Source organism: Pantherophis guttatus, chromosome 18 (genome assembly GCF_059756535.1).
Source record: "Pantherophis guttatus breed Tessera chromosome 18, ASM5975653v1, whole genome shotgun sequence".
Classification (NCBI taxonomy): Eukaryota; Metazoa; Chordata; class Lepidosauria; order Squamata; family Colubridae; genus Pantherophis; species Pantherophis guttatus.
In genome coordinates, this window is record NC_142080.1 from 8,027,486 (window position 1) to 8,046,166 (window position 18,681).

The window sequence follows — 18,681 nt, forward strand, 5'->3', positions numbered from 1 at the left end:
ACTTAACAACTGTGTTACTAATTTAACAATTGTGGTGATTCACTTAACAACCGTGGCAAGAGAGAGGTCGTCAAATGGGGCAAAACTCACTTAACAACTGTCTTGCTTAGCAACAGAAATTTCGGGCTCAGTTGACGTTGTAAGTCAAGGATTGTATTTGGAGCGGGCAGCCCTAACAAATTTAACGAAATAAATAAATAGTTCATTCATAATATACTTTTTCTCTGCAGCTTGGAAGAAGAAAATGATGGCAAAGATCACCTTTTCCCCTTTGTTTGGACTTTTGAATTAAGCTTCCCCCCCCCCCCCATTTGCTGCAGTTCATAATGTGGGAATACCACAGGGAATTAATAGAACATATATGTGAACTTTGACAGGTGGGTTTACAAGTGGACATGACAAAGGATGTCCTACACTAGCTTATTTGGCACGCACTGAAGTCTAGTGCAGTTGTGCCTTAAAATAAAACAACAGTGTTGCCGACTTGGTATTTAGAATAGAATAGAATTCTTTATTGGCCAAGTGTGATTGGACACACAAGGAATTTGTCTTTGGTGCATATGCTCTCAGTGTACATAAAAGAAAAGATCCATTCGTCAAGAATCATAACATACAACATTTAATGATAGTGATAGGGAACAAATAAGCAATCAAATCTGGAGCTCTGGTGGCTCAGCAGACTAATTAACATCCACTTACATCTGCTGCCTGCAATTACTGCAGGTTCAAATCTCACCAAGCTCAAGGTTGACTCAGCCTTCCATCCTTTCTAAGGTAGGTAAAATGAGGACCCAGATTATGAGGGCAATAATCTGATTTTGTATAAATATACAAAAGTATGAAGGCTATTGTTGAGCACATTGTAAGCCGCCCTGAGTCTCTGGAGAAGGACGGCATATAAATCAAATAAAAAAAAAAATCATACTAGGAAACCATCAATATAAATCATAAGGATACAACAACAAGTTACAGTCATATAGTCATAAGTGGGAATAGATGGATGATAGGAACAATGAGAAGATTAATAGTAGTGCAATAAATAGTAGACTTAGTAAATAGTTTGACTGTATTGAGGGAATTATTTGTTTAGCAGAGTGATGGCGTTCGGGAAAAAACTGTCCTTGTGTCTGGTTGTCTTGGTGTGCAGTGCTCTATAGCGTCGTTTGGAGGGTAGGAGTTGAAACAGTTGATGTCCAGGATGCGAGGGGTCTGTAGATATTTTCCCAGCCCTCTTTTTGACTCGTGCAGTAGACAGGTCCTCAATGGAAGGCAGGTTGGTAGCCATTTTTTTTTCTGCAGTTCTAATGATCCTCTGAAGTCTCTGTCTGTCTTGTTGGATTGCAGAGCCAAACCAGACAGTTATGGAGGTGCAGATGACAGACTCAATCATTCCTCTGTAGAACTGGATCAGCAGCTCCTTGGGCAGTTTGAGCTTCCTGAGTTGGTGCAGAAAGAACATGCTTTGTTGTGCTTTTTTGATGACGTTTTTGATGTGTGGCACACACCGAAGTTGTGCCTTAAAATAAAAACCACGGTGTTGCCAACTTGGTATCTAATCTTCTTGGGAAACTTTGCCCCCTCGAATTAATCATTTTCGCTGATCCCTACGCCATAAAAACATTTAAATGTTTATGGTTTTAAAAAAGAAGCCAGTTCGAGGGTGCAAAATGAAAGCTGCTCATTTCAAGCAAGTTTTGAAGAAAAAAAAAAGTCCGTGCTATAAAGCTTTCCGATGCACCTGCCTTTTAGGGGGAAATCTGAAGAGGCTACCCAGCTGGATCCGAGGCAGAACAAAACCCTGGGATGCAGGATGGGGTGTGTGGTTGGGGTTGGAAGAGGCGATTATGATACTTGGCAAGGCCATCCATCATCTTGAGGAAGGCCAGAGAGGCAGGAAACCAGACGGTGGTTGTGCTCCCCTGGGAAAGCATCCCTCGTTCCTGTGATGGTGTCATGACAGACAAGTCCTGTCGGAAACAAATGGATGAGAGCATCCCTGGGATAAAAGGATCGCTTTCCACGGGGTAGAAATTTCCTTACCATCTTATGACTATATCTTTGTTGCCTGTATCTTATAATTTTTTTTTATTTTTTATTAAATAAAACATTGTTTTATTTAGTAACCTATTATGATTTGTGTTGATTGCTTATTTAGTACGGTATCTTTAGTATTTAGTATCTTTAGTGTTATATCTTATGATTTATGATGTATTTTTATGATGACTATGATCATCATTTATCACTTATTGCTTGTATGTACTCTAAGGGCTTATGCACCGGAGACAAATTCCTTGTGTGTCCAATCACACTTGGCCGATAAAGAATTCTATTCTATTCTATTCTATTCTATTCTATTCTATTCTATTCTATTCTATTCTATTCTATTCTATTCTATTCCATTCCATTCCATTCCATTCCTTATTCTATTCTATTCTATTCTATTCCATTCCATTCCATTCCATTCCATTCCATTCCATTCCTTATTATTCTATTCTATTCTATTCTATTCTATTCTATTCTATTCTATTCTATTCTATTCTATTCTATTCTATTCTATTCTATTCTATTCTATTCCATTCCATTCCATTCCATTCCATTCCATATTATTCCATATTTTCTGTTCTGTTCTGTTCTGTTCTGTTCTGTTCTATTCTATTCCATTCCATTCCATTCCATTCCATTCCATTCCTTTCCTTATTATTCTATTCTATTCTATTCTATTCTATTCTATTCTATTCTATTCTATTCTATTCTATTCTATTCTATTCTATTCTATTCCATTCCATTTTCTATGTTCTATGTTCTATGTTCTATGTTCTATGTTCTGTTCTATTTTCTGTTCTGTTCTGTTCTGTTCTGTCAGAGAGTCCCAGATTGAAACCCTTGAGACCTGAAGGGTTGGATATCATGCCAAACCATACTTTATTAAATTGTGGTATTTTTCTTGAATCCATCCCAATGGCTACCTTTGCATATAACAATAAGCTAAGCTCTTCGTTTTTTTTTTTTTTTGGTTCCCCTCTTTTGAATGAATCAATTAAACGAAAATCGATTTGCGGTTTGGGAGAAGGAAAGAAACGAATAAGCCTGACCTCCCTCCCCCTTCTTCCCTCTAGGCAGAGGCTGCCTCCTGCTGAAACAGCCATGAGCAGCACACTCTCCCCTACGGATTACGACAGCTTGGAAATCCAGCAACAGTACAACGATATCAATAACCGCTGGGAGGTGGCCGACGAAGACTGGGACAACGAAAACAGCTCAGCCCGGCTGTTTGAACGCTCCCGTATCAAGGCTTTGGCAGGTAATGGGACGGGGTGGGGCAGCGGTTTGTTTCCCTCTCCAAGCATCTTTTTTTTTCAAGGCATAACAGAATAAAGGAGTTGGAAGGGGCCTTTAGAGTCCAACCCCTGCTCAGGCCACTTCAGACAAATGATTGTTCTTTTCTTAAAAGCCTCCAGCGATATTGCAACCCACAACTTCTTGGAGGCAAGCTGCTCCACTGATTAAGTCAGGAAATTTCTCCTTCGTATTAATAAAGGAGAATATTTGTAGCTCAGGGTTGACAAGAGAGGTCCTGGGTGCTCTCTGAGCTTGGCTGTTTTCTTGCAGACATTTCATGACCCAAACTAGGTAACATCATCAGTGCTAGTACATCCTCCTCCTCCTCCTCCTCCTTCTCCTCAACTCCACTCTCTTCTAGCACTGGGGATGTTAACTAGTTTGGGTCATGAAACTTCTGCAAGAAAAGCAGCCAAGCTCAGAGAGCACCAAGGACCCCATAGTCGTCGTCCTCGTCGTCCTCCTCGTCGTCCTCTTCCTCATCGTCCTCCTCGTCCTCAACTCCACTCTCTTCTAGCACTGATGATATTACCTCGTTGGGTAATGAAATATCTGCAAGAAAACAAGCAAGCTTGGAGCGCAACAAGGATCCCTAATTTCTCCTTAGTCCTGATCAGTTTCCATCCACTGCTTCTTGTCCTGCCTTCAGGTGCTTTGGAGAATAGGCTGATTATTTTTTCTATGTAGCAACCCCTCAAATATTGGAATACCACTACTATGCCATCCCTGATCCTTCTTTTCACTAGACTAGACATATTCAATTCCTGCAACCGTTCTTCATATGTTTTAGACTCCAGTCCTCTAATCATCTTTGTTGCTCTTCTTTGCACTTTTTCTAGAGTCTCAACCAGTGGTGGGTTCCTCCCAGTTCAGCCCGGTTCTCCTGAGCCGGTAGCGGTGACGATATGATGTCACCGAACCAGTTCTGCCCCCTCCGCCCCCCCTACACCCCTCCCCACCCCCTTGATATTCTTACCTTTTATTTGACCCCACCCCCAATCTGTTGCTGCCCCCTGAGTCCCAGCTGATGGCTAGAGGGAAAAAAACTGTTTAAACTGTTGCCACGGGGCTTCAAAGGGCCGCCCTACAGCTGATCAGTGTTACAAGAAAACAAATGACTGGTGCCTGCAAAAATACATGAGTAGATCAGTGCCTGCAAAAAATAAATGGGTAGATCTGTACAGCTCTGCAAGCAGTTAAAAGCGTGGTAGACCAGTACCTCTGCTAAATCCGAAATAATTGTCACATGACCATCAAGCCACACCCACAAAATAAGCCACACCCACAGAACCGGTAGTAAAATATATTAGAACCCACCCCTGGTCTCAACAACATTTTTTATAGTGTGGTGACCAAAACTGGATGCAGTATTCCAAGTGTGTGGTCTTACCCCAAGGCCTTATAAAGTGGTACTAACACTTCACGCGACCTTGATTCTATCCCCCTGTTAATGCAGCCTAGGACTGCACGCTTTAGAGCATGTGCAGAGTGTGTGACCTTTCTGCTCCCAGGACTAATCCCTTGACTTTGTAGGCTTGGTATTTTAAAAGAAATTGATTTGGAAAAGTTACAGGGGATGAACGGATGCTTTGCATTCCAGAAGGGTTCATTGCATTAAGCAATTTTCTGCACACTCAGCCAGCTGTGGCTTACTCATTAGCCATGACTCTGTTTCTCCATCCAACTTTGTATTATCCACGCCGGGCCCATGTTGCACACTAAACCGTGGCACTTTTGTTGGAAGAGACAATCCGGAGCTAGATGGAGAAATAGATTAATGACGAAACCAAATCGCGCTTGTCTGAGTTCAACTAACATGCTAAGCTTAACCCCAAATCTCTGTTACAGCTTAGCATTTAATTTCTGGATTTGCACAGCATTCTTAACGTGGTTACTGAATTACTCTATTTTCTGGTTTATGCTCTACAGTTAACCATAAACTAACCAAAGAGGGTGGGTTCATACAACATGCTAAACCGCAGAAGCTAACCCAGGTTGAAAGTAAGCCAGTTGAACATGAATGCAGCTTGCTAGTGGCCCAAGTACAGGTAGTCCTCGACTTAGGACCACAATTGAGCCCAAACTTTCTGTTGCTAAGCGAGACATTTGTTAAGTGCCCCATTTTACGATCTTTCTTGCTACGGTTGTCAAGTGAATCACTGCACGGGTTAAGTTAGTAATGCAGTTATTTAGTGAATCCGGCTTCCTCGTTGGTTTTCCTCGCCAGGCGGTCACAAAAGGGGGGGGAAATCACATGACCTCGGGACCCTGCAGTAACCATCATAAATATGAGTCAGTTGACCAGTGACCATAGGGATGCCACAACAGTCGAAAGTGTAAACATTGGGCCTAAGCATGGGTGAAATCCAGCAGGTTCTGACAGGTTCTGGAGAACCGGTAGCGGAAATTTTGAGTAGTTTGGAGAACCGGCAAATGCCACCTCTGGCTGGCCCCAGAGTGGGGTGGGAATGGGGATTTTGCAGTATCCTTCCCCTGGAGTGGGGTGGGAATGGGGATTTTGCAGTATCCTTCCCCTGGAGTGGGGAGGGAATGGGGATTTTGCAGTATCCTTCTCCTAGCACGTCCACCAAGCCACACCATGCCCACCAAGCCACGCCCACAGAACCGGTAGTAAAAAGAATTGTATTTCACCACTGGTCCTAAGTCACTTCTTTCCGTGCCGTTGTAACTTCGAAGGGTCCCTGAATGAACTGTTGTCATCTGAGGACTTCCTGTATTAAGGGAAGCCAACCTGTGGGATCCACTTGGCTTTCCTGGATCCAGGGGTGGGATTCACCCGGTTCGGACTGGTTCAGGCAAATCAGTAGTTCCAACGATCAGCTGGTCAGCCCTGTCTTGTCCTATATTTCTTTCTTTCTGGCTCATCTGATTTGCGCAGCACAGCTGATTTCCGTGCCTCTTCTGTTCTACTTACCGGGGCTGCCTGAGAAGGTAAGCAGCTGAGCTTCAAATTGCTGTATTTTGAACGCCGCACACAAATGCGTTAGGTGCGCGCGAGCGCAAAGCGTGCATGAAGCGCGCGCTCACCAAACCAGTTGTTAAACTGGTTGCATCCACCCACTGCCTGGATCCATTTGCAATTCTGTTTCTCCTGGATCAGACTTACCTGGGAGAAATGGAGGGCGTATTAATGGGAGTTTGTTCTAGCTGGCTTCAAGAGTCCAGAGCAACAATTTCTCGGTTTTATCTTGTTTTTCGCTGCTGCCCTTTGCTCTCCATTTGGCTGAGCTCGCTGATGGAGTCATCTGTCTCCCTCATTCCTTTCTATTCTGTCTGGAAAGGGGAGATGATTTTAGCAAGGGGTTCTCTGCATGGTTGCTGGGTGGATGTGGCCATGATGGGCGTGGCCTAGTTGGCCTCTTGCACCACGGCAGGGTGAGGCGTTTTTGCCCTCCCCGGGCTCTGGAGACTTTCCTCAAGCCTCTGGGAGGGTGGAAACGGCCTCCCCAGGCTCCAGAGGCCCATTTCCAGCTTTCCCCAACTTCCAGTAGGCCTCTTTTTCGCCCTCCCTGAGTCTCTGTGCACGTCCTGCACTTACCTGCATCCAAAACGGGTCGCATTGGGACTCCTGGGAGGGGAGGGGCAGGGTGGGCGGGGCCAGCCAGGAGTGGGATTTGGGGGTTCTCCGAACTGCACAGAATCTTAGCTAGAGGTTCTCCTGAACCCCTGCAAACTCCCAGCAGCGAACCCCTGGAGATAATTGTTCATTGCCCTAACCTAAGGAGTCCATATAAAAAAGTCTGATCCTACATATCTGAAGAGGCTGGGATTCCTCATATAGGGAGACCTATAGGTGAGCTGGTAGGAAAAGAGATGAAGGTACAGGCTGGCTGCTAAGCGAGACAGTTGTTAAGTGAATTTGGCTCCGTTTTAAAACCCTTCTTGCCACCGTTATTAAGTGAATCTCTGCCAAGGGGATGCTGCAACGGTTGTAAGTGTGAAAAACGGCCACCTTTTTTCCAATGCCGTTGTAACTTCGAACGGTCACTAAACGAACTGTCAAACTCATGGACCGCAAGCTCCAGGAGGAGGTTGGGAAATTGGAACTGCAAATGGCGTTCTCGTGGGAGTTATGAATGGAGAGGTACTTTAAAGGTCATCTAGCTCAGCTCCCTGCTTGGTGCAGGAGCCCCACTAAGCCAGCTCCAACAAGCCCTTTTAAAAACTATTTATTTAATTATTGTTTATTAGATTTTAATCGTGCCTTTACTACTTTATAAGTAAGTCAAGGTGATGAACATACGTAATACTCCTTCCTCCTTCTCCCCTGCCCCCAACAACAACAACCCTGTGAGGTGGGTTGGACTGAGAGAGAGCGACTGGCCCAAAGACACCCAGTTGGCTTTCATGCCTAAGGCAGGACTAGAATTCACCGTCTCCTGGTTTCTAGGCTAACATCCTCCCCCTCTGCATCAAACTGGCACCAAACCAAACTGATCTTCAGACAGATGCATTTTTTTGTTCGCGCACTATGCTCTTAAGTCATTATTTGGTTAATTTACTTTTAGCTCAGCAGATCCTGACAATCCAGACCTCGTAAAATTGCAAATGATGGTCTATTGCTGAATCTGTTTTGCAAATCCAACCATTTGTGGCTTATTCAGCTGACTGTGGTTAAGCTGTTACGACTGCCTGGTGTGATGTAACGGCTGTTTATTACCTTTATTATTTCTGTATTTAGGACCCTCCCTGCACAGCATGGGTAGAATGAGAACCAAGAATAAAGCTATTTTTTGCTTAAAAGAATGTAGAGGTGGAATTTGGTGCCTGAGGAGACAATAGATAGAGGAAGGGAGGGAGGAAAGGAAGGAAAGAAGGAAGGAAAAGAAAGGAAAAAAAATAGCTCTGCTGCTTGATTTTGAAGGAAAGGCATTTTGTATATGCACCAAAGTTAGGGATGCGGTGGGTCAGTGGCTAAGATGCTGAGTTTCTCGATCAAAAATCGGCAGGTTCAGCGGTTTGAATCCCTAGTGTAATCTGCGTACCGGGGTGAGCTCCCGTGACTTGTCCCAGCTTCTGCCAACCTAGCAGTTCGAAAGCAGGTAAAAAATGCAAGTAGAAAAATAGGGACCACCTTTGGTGGGAAGGGAACAGCGTTTTCCGTGCCGGCCACATGACCATGGAGACGTCTTCGGACAGCGCTGGCTCTTTGGCTTTGAAACGGAGATGAGCACCGACCCCTAGAGTCGGGAACGATTAGCACTTATGTGCGAGGGGAACCTTTACCTTTACCTTTATATGCACCAAAGCGTAGCTGCATATGCTGGGGTGAGAACAGGTTCTGTACGCAACTCTGCATTTACAGGTAGTCCTCGATGTACGACCACAACGGAGCCCAACATTTCTGTCACTGAGCGAGACATTTGTTAAATGAGTCTTGCCCCATTTTACGACCTTTCTCGTCTCAGTTGTTAAGTGAATCACCGCAGTTGGTACGTTAGTAACCCGCTGGTTAAGTGAATCTGGCTTCTTCATTGATTTGGCTTGTCAGAAGGTCGCAAAAGGGGAAATCACGTGAGCCCCCCCCAGGACGCTGCAACGTCATAAATGTGAGTCAGTTGCCAATTGCCAAGACAATTGTCTGAAGTTTGATCAGGTGACCAATGGGGTGGGGGGGGAATGCTACAAAGTTCGTAAGTGTGAAAAACGGCCCGAAGTCACTTTTTCTTTAGTGCCATTGTAACTTCGAATGGTCAACTAACAACAAAGCCAAGGACTACCTGTAGTTAAATTCACTTAACAACCACGGCAGGAAAGCTGCGTAAAACAGAGCGAAATCCACTGGACAACTTGCCTCACTTAGCCACAAAAACTTTGGGCTCCCTTGTGGATCGTAAGTCGATTACCTTGTCTTGGTAAGAAAAGATTCATGTCCTTCCCTCGTATCCACAAAAAAAAATAATAAAGCCAGCAAAAACAGAAGATGGCCAAGACAGAAGCCAAGGACATCGCGCGACAACCTTGAGACAGGTTCCAAGAGTGGTTTATTGTTCGCAAGCAAACACGGTCTTGTGTAATCTCACCGAGTTGTCCCGGCTGAAGGAAGCCCCAGACCCAGTAACAAGTTCCTCTCTATTGCATCTCTTCTGTAAACGGGGCGGTGGGGGGGGGGGGGGGGAATGGCGAGGGAAGATTGCGAGAGAGCCAGTCTGGGGAAGGGCAGTAAACAGCCTCTTAATGACAGCTTAGGGATGATAGCCGGCAGGGTGGGGTGTGTGGGCAGGCAGGCAGGAAATACTGGAAGCAGGTGTAGAAGGAAGGGGTAACCTGGCAGTTTGCATCTCTGCGTTGCGTGGGGAAGGCGAATCACCCTTGGAAGCACCAAAAAAAGGGATGTTTCTTTTTAAAAAAATTTTTTTTAAATTATTTTTCAAAAGGAAAAAAATAAAACACATCTTTTTAAAATTAAGCTTTTGCTCCGGTCACAAATTAATACAAATCACTAACAAATCTTAGTTTTCAATGAACACAACTTAATATTTTACACAAATATTTCCCTCAACTCGTATCTATTTAACTATGCCATTAGCCTCCAAAAACCCGTTACTTAAATCTTAAATCCTAAAAATGCGATTATCATTCCATTTTTCTCTTTCATCATTCATAGGTGGATATCTTTTAACAATATCTTTATCTTTATCTTTATTCAAATTTCTATACCGCCCTTCTCCTTTCGGACTCAGGGCGGTGAACAGCCAAAAAAATAAAACATTTTTATATACAAAAGTTAAAATAAATTTAAAATAATTAAATAAATTTGGCCCATTAATTTAAAACATTCCAATTAAAAGCCATATCAAAATTATTAAAACCAATCATAAAATCAGGACAGCTGATCAGGATATAAATCATACAGTTATGATAAACATTCATGAAATATTTAATTCCAACATACTCATTTTAGCTTTACTATTAAACCCAAAATTTTAAAATCTTTATTTCTGTTATTAAACCTAACTATTCATTTTATTTTAACGTTCACTTTCAGCATACTCCTCCTCGCTTTAATGATCCCACCTCGTTTTATTCTTTGCTATAAAACCCAGCATTGTTATCTTTATCTTTGTTGTTAAACCAATCATTTTTACTTCTTGGCTGTTAAACACAGCATAACCAAAAAATGGATGTTTCTTATACAGGGATAGGTCCTCAACTTACGACGGCCGCAGTTGAGCCCAGAATTTTGGTTGCTAAGCCAGGCATTTCTTAAGTGGGTTTTGCCCCAGGTTGTTGGGGGGTTCGCAGGGGTTCAGGAGAACCTCTAGCTAAGATTCTCTGCAGAACCCCCAAATCCCACTCTTGGCTGGCCCCTCCCACCCCACCCCGCCCCTCTCAGGAGTCCCCACACGGCCTGTTTTGGATGCAGGTAAGTGCAGGGCGCATGTGGTGCAGGAGGCTGACTAGGCCACGCCCACCCAGCAACCGGGCAGAGAACCCCTTGCTAAAATTTTTGAAGCCCACCCCTGCTTCTAGTCCAACCCCCTGCTCAAGCAGGAGACTCTCGTCCAGTGATAGTGAACCTTTTCGGCACCAAGTGCCCAAACCGGAACACACATGTATGTGCGCGCGCCAGAGTGCCGGAAACCTGAAGACCAGCTAGCCGGTGCGCGCATGCCTGTTTTCAGGCCATTTTTCGGGCTGTTTTTCAGACCAAAAACGGCACAAAAAATGACCTAAAAACAGCACAAAAAACGACCTAAAAACAGCACAAAAAACGACCTAAAAACAGCGCGAAAAACTGTTTTTTATGCCATTTCCCAGCACCCCGGAACCCGTGAAGTCCAGCTGACATGCCCGCCAGAAACCAGAATAGCAGCTGGCGACCGCACACGTGCTCACAGAGGGGGCTCCGTGTGCCACCTCTGGCACGTGTGCCATAGGTTTGCCATCGCGGCTCTAGTCTATACTATTTCAGAAAAATGGCTGTCTAATCCTTTTGTAAAAACCTCGAGTGATGGAGGCACCCACAACTTCTGGTGGCAAGCCGTTCCACTGATTCATTGTTCTCCCTGTCAGGAGATTCCTCCTTAGTTCCAGGTTGCTTCTCTCCTTGATTAGTTTCCATCCGTTGTTTCTTGTCCTGCCTTTTGGTGCTTTGGGGGGGGGATAGGTCGACCCCCTCTTCTTGGTGGCAGCCCCCTAGGTATCAGAACACATACTGGAACAAATCACCTCTCATCTCTTGCTCGCTAAACTCCTGGCCTTAAAGATGACTTCCGTGCGATTCAAAAACTTGCATTGGAAAACCACAGATGGGATTTTTCGGCTCTCCTTGGTTATTGGGAGAAACGGCTCTTTTCTCCTCCCCCCCCAATTCTGGATGATGCTGGGTTGATTTATCTTCAGAAATCAATGTGGAGAAACACTCTCCAGGGGCAGTCATTTTGTCTCTAAAGCCAGGCAAGCTGGGGCTTCATGGTCAGACAAAGGGATGTAAATCTTTCATTGTTTGGGCCCTCGCTGCTGGTTGAGCTCATCTGTTCATGGCCTCCTCTTTGCTTTTCTTTGGGCGATGATGCCTACAGGGTTAATCCAAAGCCACGTTTCTTAAAACAGAAGAGCTATTACGTCCGTCTGCTTCTGAAACATTCTGTACATATTTTTTTTTTTTTTTAAAAATTAAGTATTTATCCATCGTTCTTAATATTCTATCTAGGACTTCGTGCTTGCTTGCCTCTTGAAATGAGTTATCGTACTATTCAGCATCAATTTTACACAGCAAGGGCACTAAACTCTGGACAGTTGTTTATTATGCCCACTTTACAGATAGGGAAAAAAACCACGGCTTTGTTCTGATAAAAAGAGTCAGATCTTACGCATCGTTTTAAGCTTGAATTAGCTTTTAAGTTTAGTGGGTTGTTGTTTTTTTTTTAAATGGGTCGCCGTGTTGTGCAAATCCAAACCGTTTAGAGTTCGCTGTATGATGCAAATTCAGAAAACGGATGTTCCAGGAAGCACGTGTAAACGGCAAAGTAAAACATGGCTTTAGAGTCAAATGCTTTTAAATGTGATGCATCCAAAAACAATAAAAGTCTGTCGAATTAAAGAGGGACCATCATACCCCACCTCAAATCAGGAGTGGAGAAAGGGTGGGAGAGGTTTCAGAAGGATCTCTCTGGAAACTAACCCAGAACAAGGAAAAAACCCACTGCTGGTCATCTTTGCTGTCACTCAGCAGTAGTCCTTGAACCCTGGCCTGCAGCTGAGGACAAAACTAAATTTGCAAGTTTCAGACTGCTTAACTGTGCCCGTGTTTCTGTGTGTGCTCGCCAGCCGAATTTCCCCCTTTCATGTCTGCCCAAGCTCAACACACACACACACACACAAAACAAAAAAACACACCCCTCTGCCATTCAGAGCAGCCCAACCTGTTTTTATGTAAATTTCCCCGAGCCTCCCCTTTCCCCTCCCTCCCTGGGAGGGGGTAAGCAAACTCCCTTTGAAGTGTTCCAGTTGTACCAAGGTGCCGCCCGCCTGGAGAGCTTTCCTTTGCTTGCTTCCTTCTACCTGGGCCCAGCTGTGGTTGGCTTGGCAGTTGGTTGGGTAGCCTTCCGCCACCCCTGGGAAGTGGGAAGAGGCGGGCAGGCATTCGGTGCTCCCAACCGGGGAGGAGGAGTACCGTAGCCGGGCACGATGTACCAGACCGAGACAGATTTGATGGAGGTGATCCAGGGACCTTCTCCAACCCCTGAGCTGTCCCCTGCAGCTTTTATCAACTCGGTGCAGTACTCTAACGTCCTGGAAGGCAGGTTCAAGCAACTTCAAGGTAGGGAAGGGGAGAATTGTGGGGGAAATGGAGGGGTGGGCGCATCACGAAGGGGTCATGGCTTCCCCTCGAGGATCCTTAAATCCTTAAATCCCCCTTCCCTCTCTGCCTAAGGGGCAGGTTTAGGAAAGACCTTAATCTGTAAGGTGCTGCCAGGAATTAGCTCAACACACACAGGCTGGATTTGCAAGGGGCAAAGCCAAATTTGGAGCTTGGGTTTTTGGAGGCCTGGGGTGGGTGGGTAGGTAGTCCTGTGCCCCACTTCTGAAGGACAGGAAAGCAAAGAGGATACTGACCATTGCAAGAGAGAGGGACGAACACCCAGATACGTGGGAGGGTGACTCACAGCTACTATCTCTGTTTCCAGGTTGGCTGTGCCTTACCTTAACCCTGATTCCTTGGCAATCAGTGTGGCGATGAACAGTCATCTTAAATCATCACCTTCGTCTCCTCTTCCCTTGCCTTCATTCACACAGCCACCCTTCTCCCCCTCCTATTCCCCTCATGTAAGCATCCTTTAGAATTGTCCCACTAGGCAACTGATGGGCTATGCGGTCCCTTTGGGAACATGTCCCTTTGGGAAAAACTGGCCAGTTTAAAATTGAGCCTTACGCTTGCCGTCCGCCTTTCCCAGCTGATCATTCAATGTTTGCAGAGATGACACTTGAACTGACCTTGAATGTAAATAGGAAAAACAAAAATGCTTTTAAGACTTTTAAGAACAGGAAAAGCAGCACTCAGAGTAACCCCAGGAGAAAACACGCTATAAAAACTCACCTCTCCTTTCGTGCAGGAAAACTGGCACCCGCCTAGTTTTTCGGAGGAATATTGTCTTATAACAAGGGTCTACAAACTTGGCAACTTTTAAGACTTGTGGGCTTCAACTCCCAGCATTCCCCAGCCAGGAATTCTGGCAGTTGAAGTCCACAAGTCTTAAAAGTTGCCAAATTTGGAGGACCAAATTTGATCTAAAATCTGGGTGCCACCTATGAAGAACTTTTATCTTACTTTGGTGCTTTCTTGCCTTCTCCAAAAAAAAGAGGACTGGGGTTCCTGCCCTGGATTGCATTCAACTTTTGCCCAAGTCAGCAGCGTCTTTTTCTCCAGTTAATTAAGAGGCAGCATAAAAAAATAGGGCTTTTCAAACTTTTGACAGCCTTTGCAATCCATTTCAGGAAAGGAGAGACTGGGCCGTATTTTATCGGTTAGACTGATAAAAGCCAGCCCTCTTAAAATAAACCCCTTTCAGCCCCCCTCCCTTCAGCCCCGATCCTAAACTCTGAACTTTCCTCCCACCGAGATGCCTTTTTGTGATAGGGAGAGGTGGGGTCGGATAATAGCTGTGGGGTGTATGGCAAGCAAGCAAAAAGGCGGTTTTATGCCTTTGCAATTATTGTCTGTTGTATCACAGAGGTTGGGGATTAAGTGCCTGGTGATTCCAGCAGCGGGGTGGTGGGGATGAAGGTGTCTGGGGTGGGCGTGAAGTGGGGGGGGGGGGAAAGGTTGCATTGCTTTGGAGTTTTGCCTGGGTGTCATAAAAAGAGTGGGTGGGTGCTGGAATGGGGAGCCAAGTTAAATTTTAGTATCTGTCTGCGGGTGCCAAGACCTCACCCTGGAACGGAGCAACACCATTCTTAACAAACCCCAAAGATGCTAACAACAAAGAAAATCCGGTTACCTTTTGAAAAAGCACCTTTGGGATCTGCCATGACCTGGATATGACAGAATCTCCGTAGACGGTTGTAACAATTGGATTTATTTTCTGTAGGTACAAATAGGGTTTGGTTGTGAGCGTGTGGGCCGGAGAGAGGTGTTTTTTTTTTTTACAAGTTTTGCAAGTAGAGGCTGGTGTTTTAACACGGGTTTCTCCCTGGGTACAAGTGGCAGGCGCATTTTATCCGTGCACCGAGACCAGAAGGTCATTGAACTGCAAAAAAAAACGGGCAGTGGCCCTCCGGCAGATAGGAAACCTGCACAAAATAAGAACCAGCGCTTGCTCCCATTCACAGCCTAATCCCCGACTTCCCCACTCATGGCTGTCTGATGGGAAAGGACCCCAGAGTTCTGGTTAAGCTCCAGATGAATAGAATACAATTTGCTGATCTATTCTAGTTCAGCATTTTCCTTTTATGTCCGGAGCCCCGGCTCCTGATGGAGAGGGAACAAGGGGAAGGTGTTTGGGGCTTTTGCGTTCCGAGCATTGCTACATCTTCCCGTCGGATTTAGTGTCTTTTGTGCCAGAGGGTAAACACGGGACATGCCCAAGGTTAAAAAGCTAGAGAGGCACAGAGGAGGCGGTGCAGACAGGTAATAATCTCCCTTAAAGATCTCGCTGTATACAGGTACTTCTCGGCTTGCAACAGTTCGCTTAGTGACAATGGCACTGAAAAAAGTGACTTACGACCATTTTTCGCACTTAACAACTGTCGCAGCAGCATTCCCACAGTCATGTCATCAAAATTCAGGCCCTTGGCTCATATTTGCAGTGTCCTGGGGGGGTCCCGTGATCCCTTTCTGTGACTTTCTGACCAGCCAACTCCCAATAAGGGGAGCCAGATTCACGTAACAAACGTGTGACTAATTTAACAACTGCAGTGATTCGCTTAACAACAACTGGAGCATGAAAGGTTGTAAAATGGGGCGAAACTCACTTAAGAATTGTCTCACTTAAGCAACAGAACTTTTGGGCTCGGTAAGTCAAAGGCTGCCTGCCATTTATTCTGGGATGCAACCAAACTTCTAACTTTTTTTTAAAAAAAAATTAGGCTAGATTAAAATACATGAGATCCTGATCGGTAATGGGATTCCTCTTAATTGGACAAATATTAACTTAAAAGGGGCTTGGGTGTGAAGTTTAGGGGTTGATAGCAACTCCTGTGTGGTCTAGCGTGTTGTGTAATTCAGGCTGTACTACTCAGTTGTGATATTATTTATTTGATGGGGCGTACCATGCTACGTAAGCACAATGACTGTTTTATTAACCTGGCTTTAGAACTGAGTGCATTGCATGAGCCGCCGTTGATGTTAGTTTAGAGACAATCAACCCTTTCTCATTTCCTCTGCTACTTAACCTTAACGAGGAATTAGGAAAGCAAATCTTTAATTCCTGCGAAGGATGTTTTATTCATTTTATTATTACTGACTGGTGCATGTCTCTGTCTGTGCATGCCGTCCAGAGCCAAAGGATCCAGGCGTGAGTGAATAAGGAGTAAAATTTAAAGCCTTTTCATCCCACATTGGCTGATCCCAATCGTGATCCAGCCACTTCTTTTTATGTTGGGAAAAAAAAATATATTTTGCCACCTTTCCAAACAAGTTTTTCCAGTATTTAAAAAAAAAAAAGCCAGCCGGCTACATAATTGACGTAAAGGCTGGGTTCACACAACATGTTAACCTTAATATCTGAGCTAGCAAAACCCAGTGACTACCCTCAGTCCACTGTTTCTAAAACAAAGAAACGCTGGAGATTTTCAAGAAGAGGTTGGACAGCCATATGTCTGGAATGGTATAGGGCCGTGATGGCAAACCTATGGCACGTATGCCAGAGGTCAGGGGTGGGTTCTAAATTTTTTTACTACCAGTTCTGTGGGCGTGGCTTATTTTGTGGGCGTGGTTTGATGGTCATGTGACAATTCTTTAGGATTTAGTAGAGGTACTGGTCTACCAGGCTTTTAACTGCTTTCAGAGCTGTACCAGTCTACCCATTTGTTTTTGGAGAATACCGGTCTACCCATTTGTTTTTGGAGGCACCGGTCTACTCATTTGTTTTTGGAGGCACCGTCTACTCATTTCTTTTTGGAGGCACTGGTCTACTCATTTGTTTTTTGAGGCATCGGTCTACTCATTTCTTTTTGGAGGCACTGTTCTACTCATTTATTCTTGGAGGCACCAGTCTATTCATTTGTTCTTGGAGGCACTGGTCTACTCATTTCTTTTTGGAGGCACTGTTCTACTCATTTATTCTTGGAGGCACCAGTCTATTCATTTGTTCTTGGAGGCACTGGTCTACTCATTTCTTTTTGGAGGCATCGGTCTACTCATTTGTCCTTGGAGGCACCAGTCTACTCCTTTCTTTTTGGAGGCACCAGTCTACTCATTTCTTTTTGGAGGCACCGGTCTACTCATTTGTTTTTGGAGGCCCTGGTCTACTACCACACTGCCTTTTAACACTGATCAGCTGTAGGGCGGCCCTTTGAAGCCCCGCGGCAAAAGTTTAAACAGTTTTTTTTCTTCTAGACAATCAGCTGGGACTTGGGAGGCAGCAAATAGATTGGGGGTGGGGCCAAATAAAAGGTAAAAATAACACGGTGGCGGGCAGCTCCCGAACAAAGAGAACCAGTTCGGTGACGTCATATCGTCACCGCTACCGGCTCGGCGGAACCGGGAGGAACCCACCACTGCCAGAGGTGGCATGCAGAACCCTCTCTGTGGGCAGGCGCCATCGCCAGCTGCTCGTCTCGTTTCTCTGTAGGCACGTGTGCCATAGGTTCGCCGTCACAGACCAAGTAAAATAGCCAAGTAAAAATACCAAAAACAGCCTTGAAAACGGCTCGAAAAACAGCCCAAAAAATGCCTCCAAAAAACAGCCAGAAAATGGCCTGAAAAATGGCCAAAAAACAGGCATGGGCACGCCGACCAGCTAGTCATTGGGTTTCCGGTGCTCTGGCGTGCGCACATGCACATACATGCACACACGTTCCAGTTTGGGCACTCGGTGCCGAAAAGGTTCGCCATCACTGTATAGGGGGGTCTCCAGCTTGAGCGCAGGGGGTTGGACTAGAAGACCTCCAAGGTCCCTTCCAAACTCTTCTTACTCTGCATTCTAACCTATCGTCTGATTGAAAAGGATGACTTGACAATAGAATCAAACCCAGCCTTTCTGAAGCATCCAAACTGTGTTAACCTAGTGCTTGCTACACATGAATCCTTGGGGGGGGACGAAATTAGCACGGCGGGGTGCTCATCGAATGATTGGCGCAAAGATTTTTTTTTAAGAACGGGGAGTGTTCTGGAAGAGAGGAGGAGATACCTCCCCCCCTCACCTCCTGCATTTGAGAATGAAAAATCGCCCTCCCATGAGGGTCGTAGATCACCCAAGTTATTGAACCTCTTTCTGGCGACAGGCCTCCCTCTCTTCCAGACAGCTGGCTAATCTGCAAGATGCTGAGCAGAAGGGCGATTTGGCTTCTCGGGCCGGTGGGGCCCAGGTCATGGTGCGCGTTGACCTTTCTTTTCCCTTCTCTGCAAAGCACATGTAGACGGAGCTTTTCACCCAGCCCAGCCCTGTCCTGACATGTCCTAGTGACTCAACCTCAGAGCTGAGCCTTCGGCCCCACCACCACCGTGGTGGATTTCTTCCTGCACATTGGGTGCGCACGATAAAGTTTTGGGCAGAGGCGCAGCAGCGTCTGCTGGAGCTTCAGGGCTGTTGCAGAAAGCCACCAAGCCTGCATTTTATACATCACGACGATCAATCCGGAGTTATTTTCCAAAGCTACCCGAAGGCCAGACAAGAAATAATGGATGGAAACTGATCAAGGAGAGGTTCGACCTGG

The 18,681-nt window shown here is 45.3% G+C and overlaps 1 protein-coding gene across 5 annotated transcripts in view; it reads left to right on the forward strand.

The window, feature by feature from the left end:
* Positions 1-18,681, forward strand: part of SPTBN2 (spectrin beta, non-erythrocytic 2) — a 102,458-nt gene that overhangs the window by 22,708 nt on the left and 61,069 nt on the right. For 3 of the 5 annotated variants that reach the window (XM_060694357.2, XM_060694358.2, XM_060694360.2), the window contains exon 3: positions 3,117-3,301. In XM_060694357.2, coding sequence (XP_060550340.2) covers positions 3,145-3,301 — 157 coding nt within the window. In that variant the 5' untranslated portion in view covers positions 3,117-3,144. Of the gene's footprint in view, positions 1-3,116; positions 3,302-12,780; positions 13,127-18,681 lie in introns of those variants that run through there. The other 2 variants (XM_087880957.1, XM_060694361.2) reach the window with 2 other exon arrangements.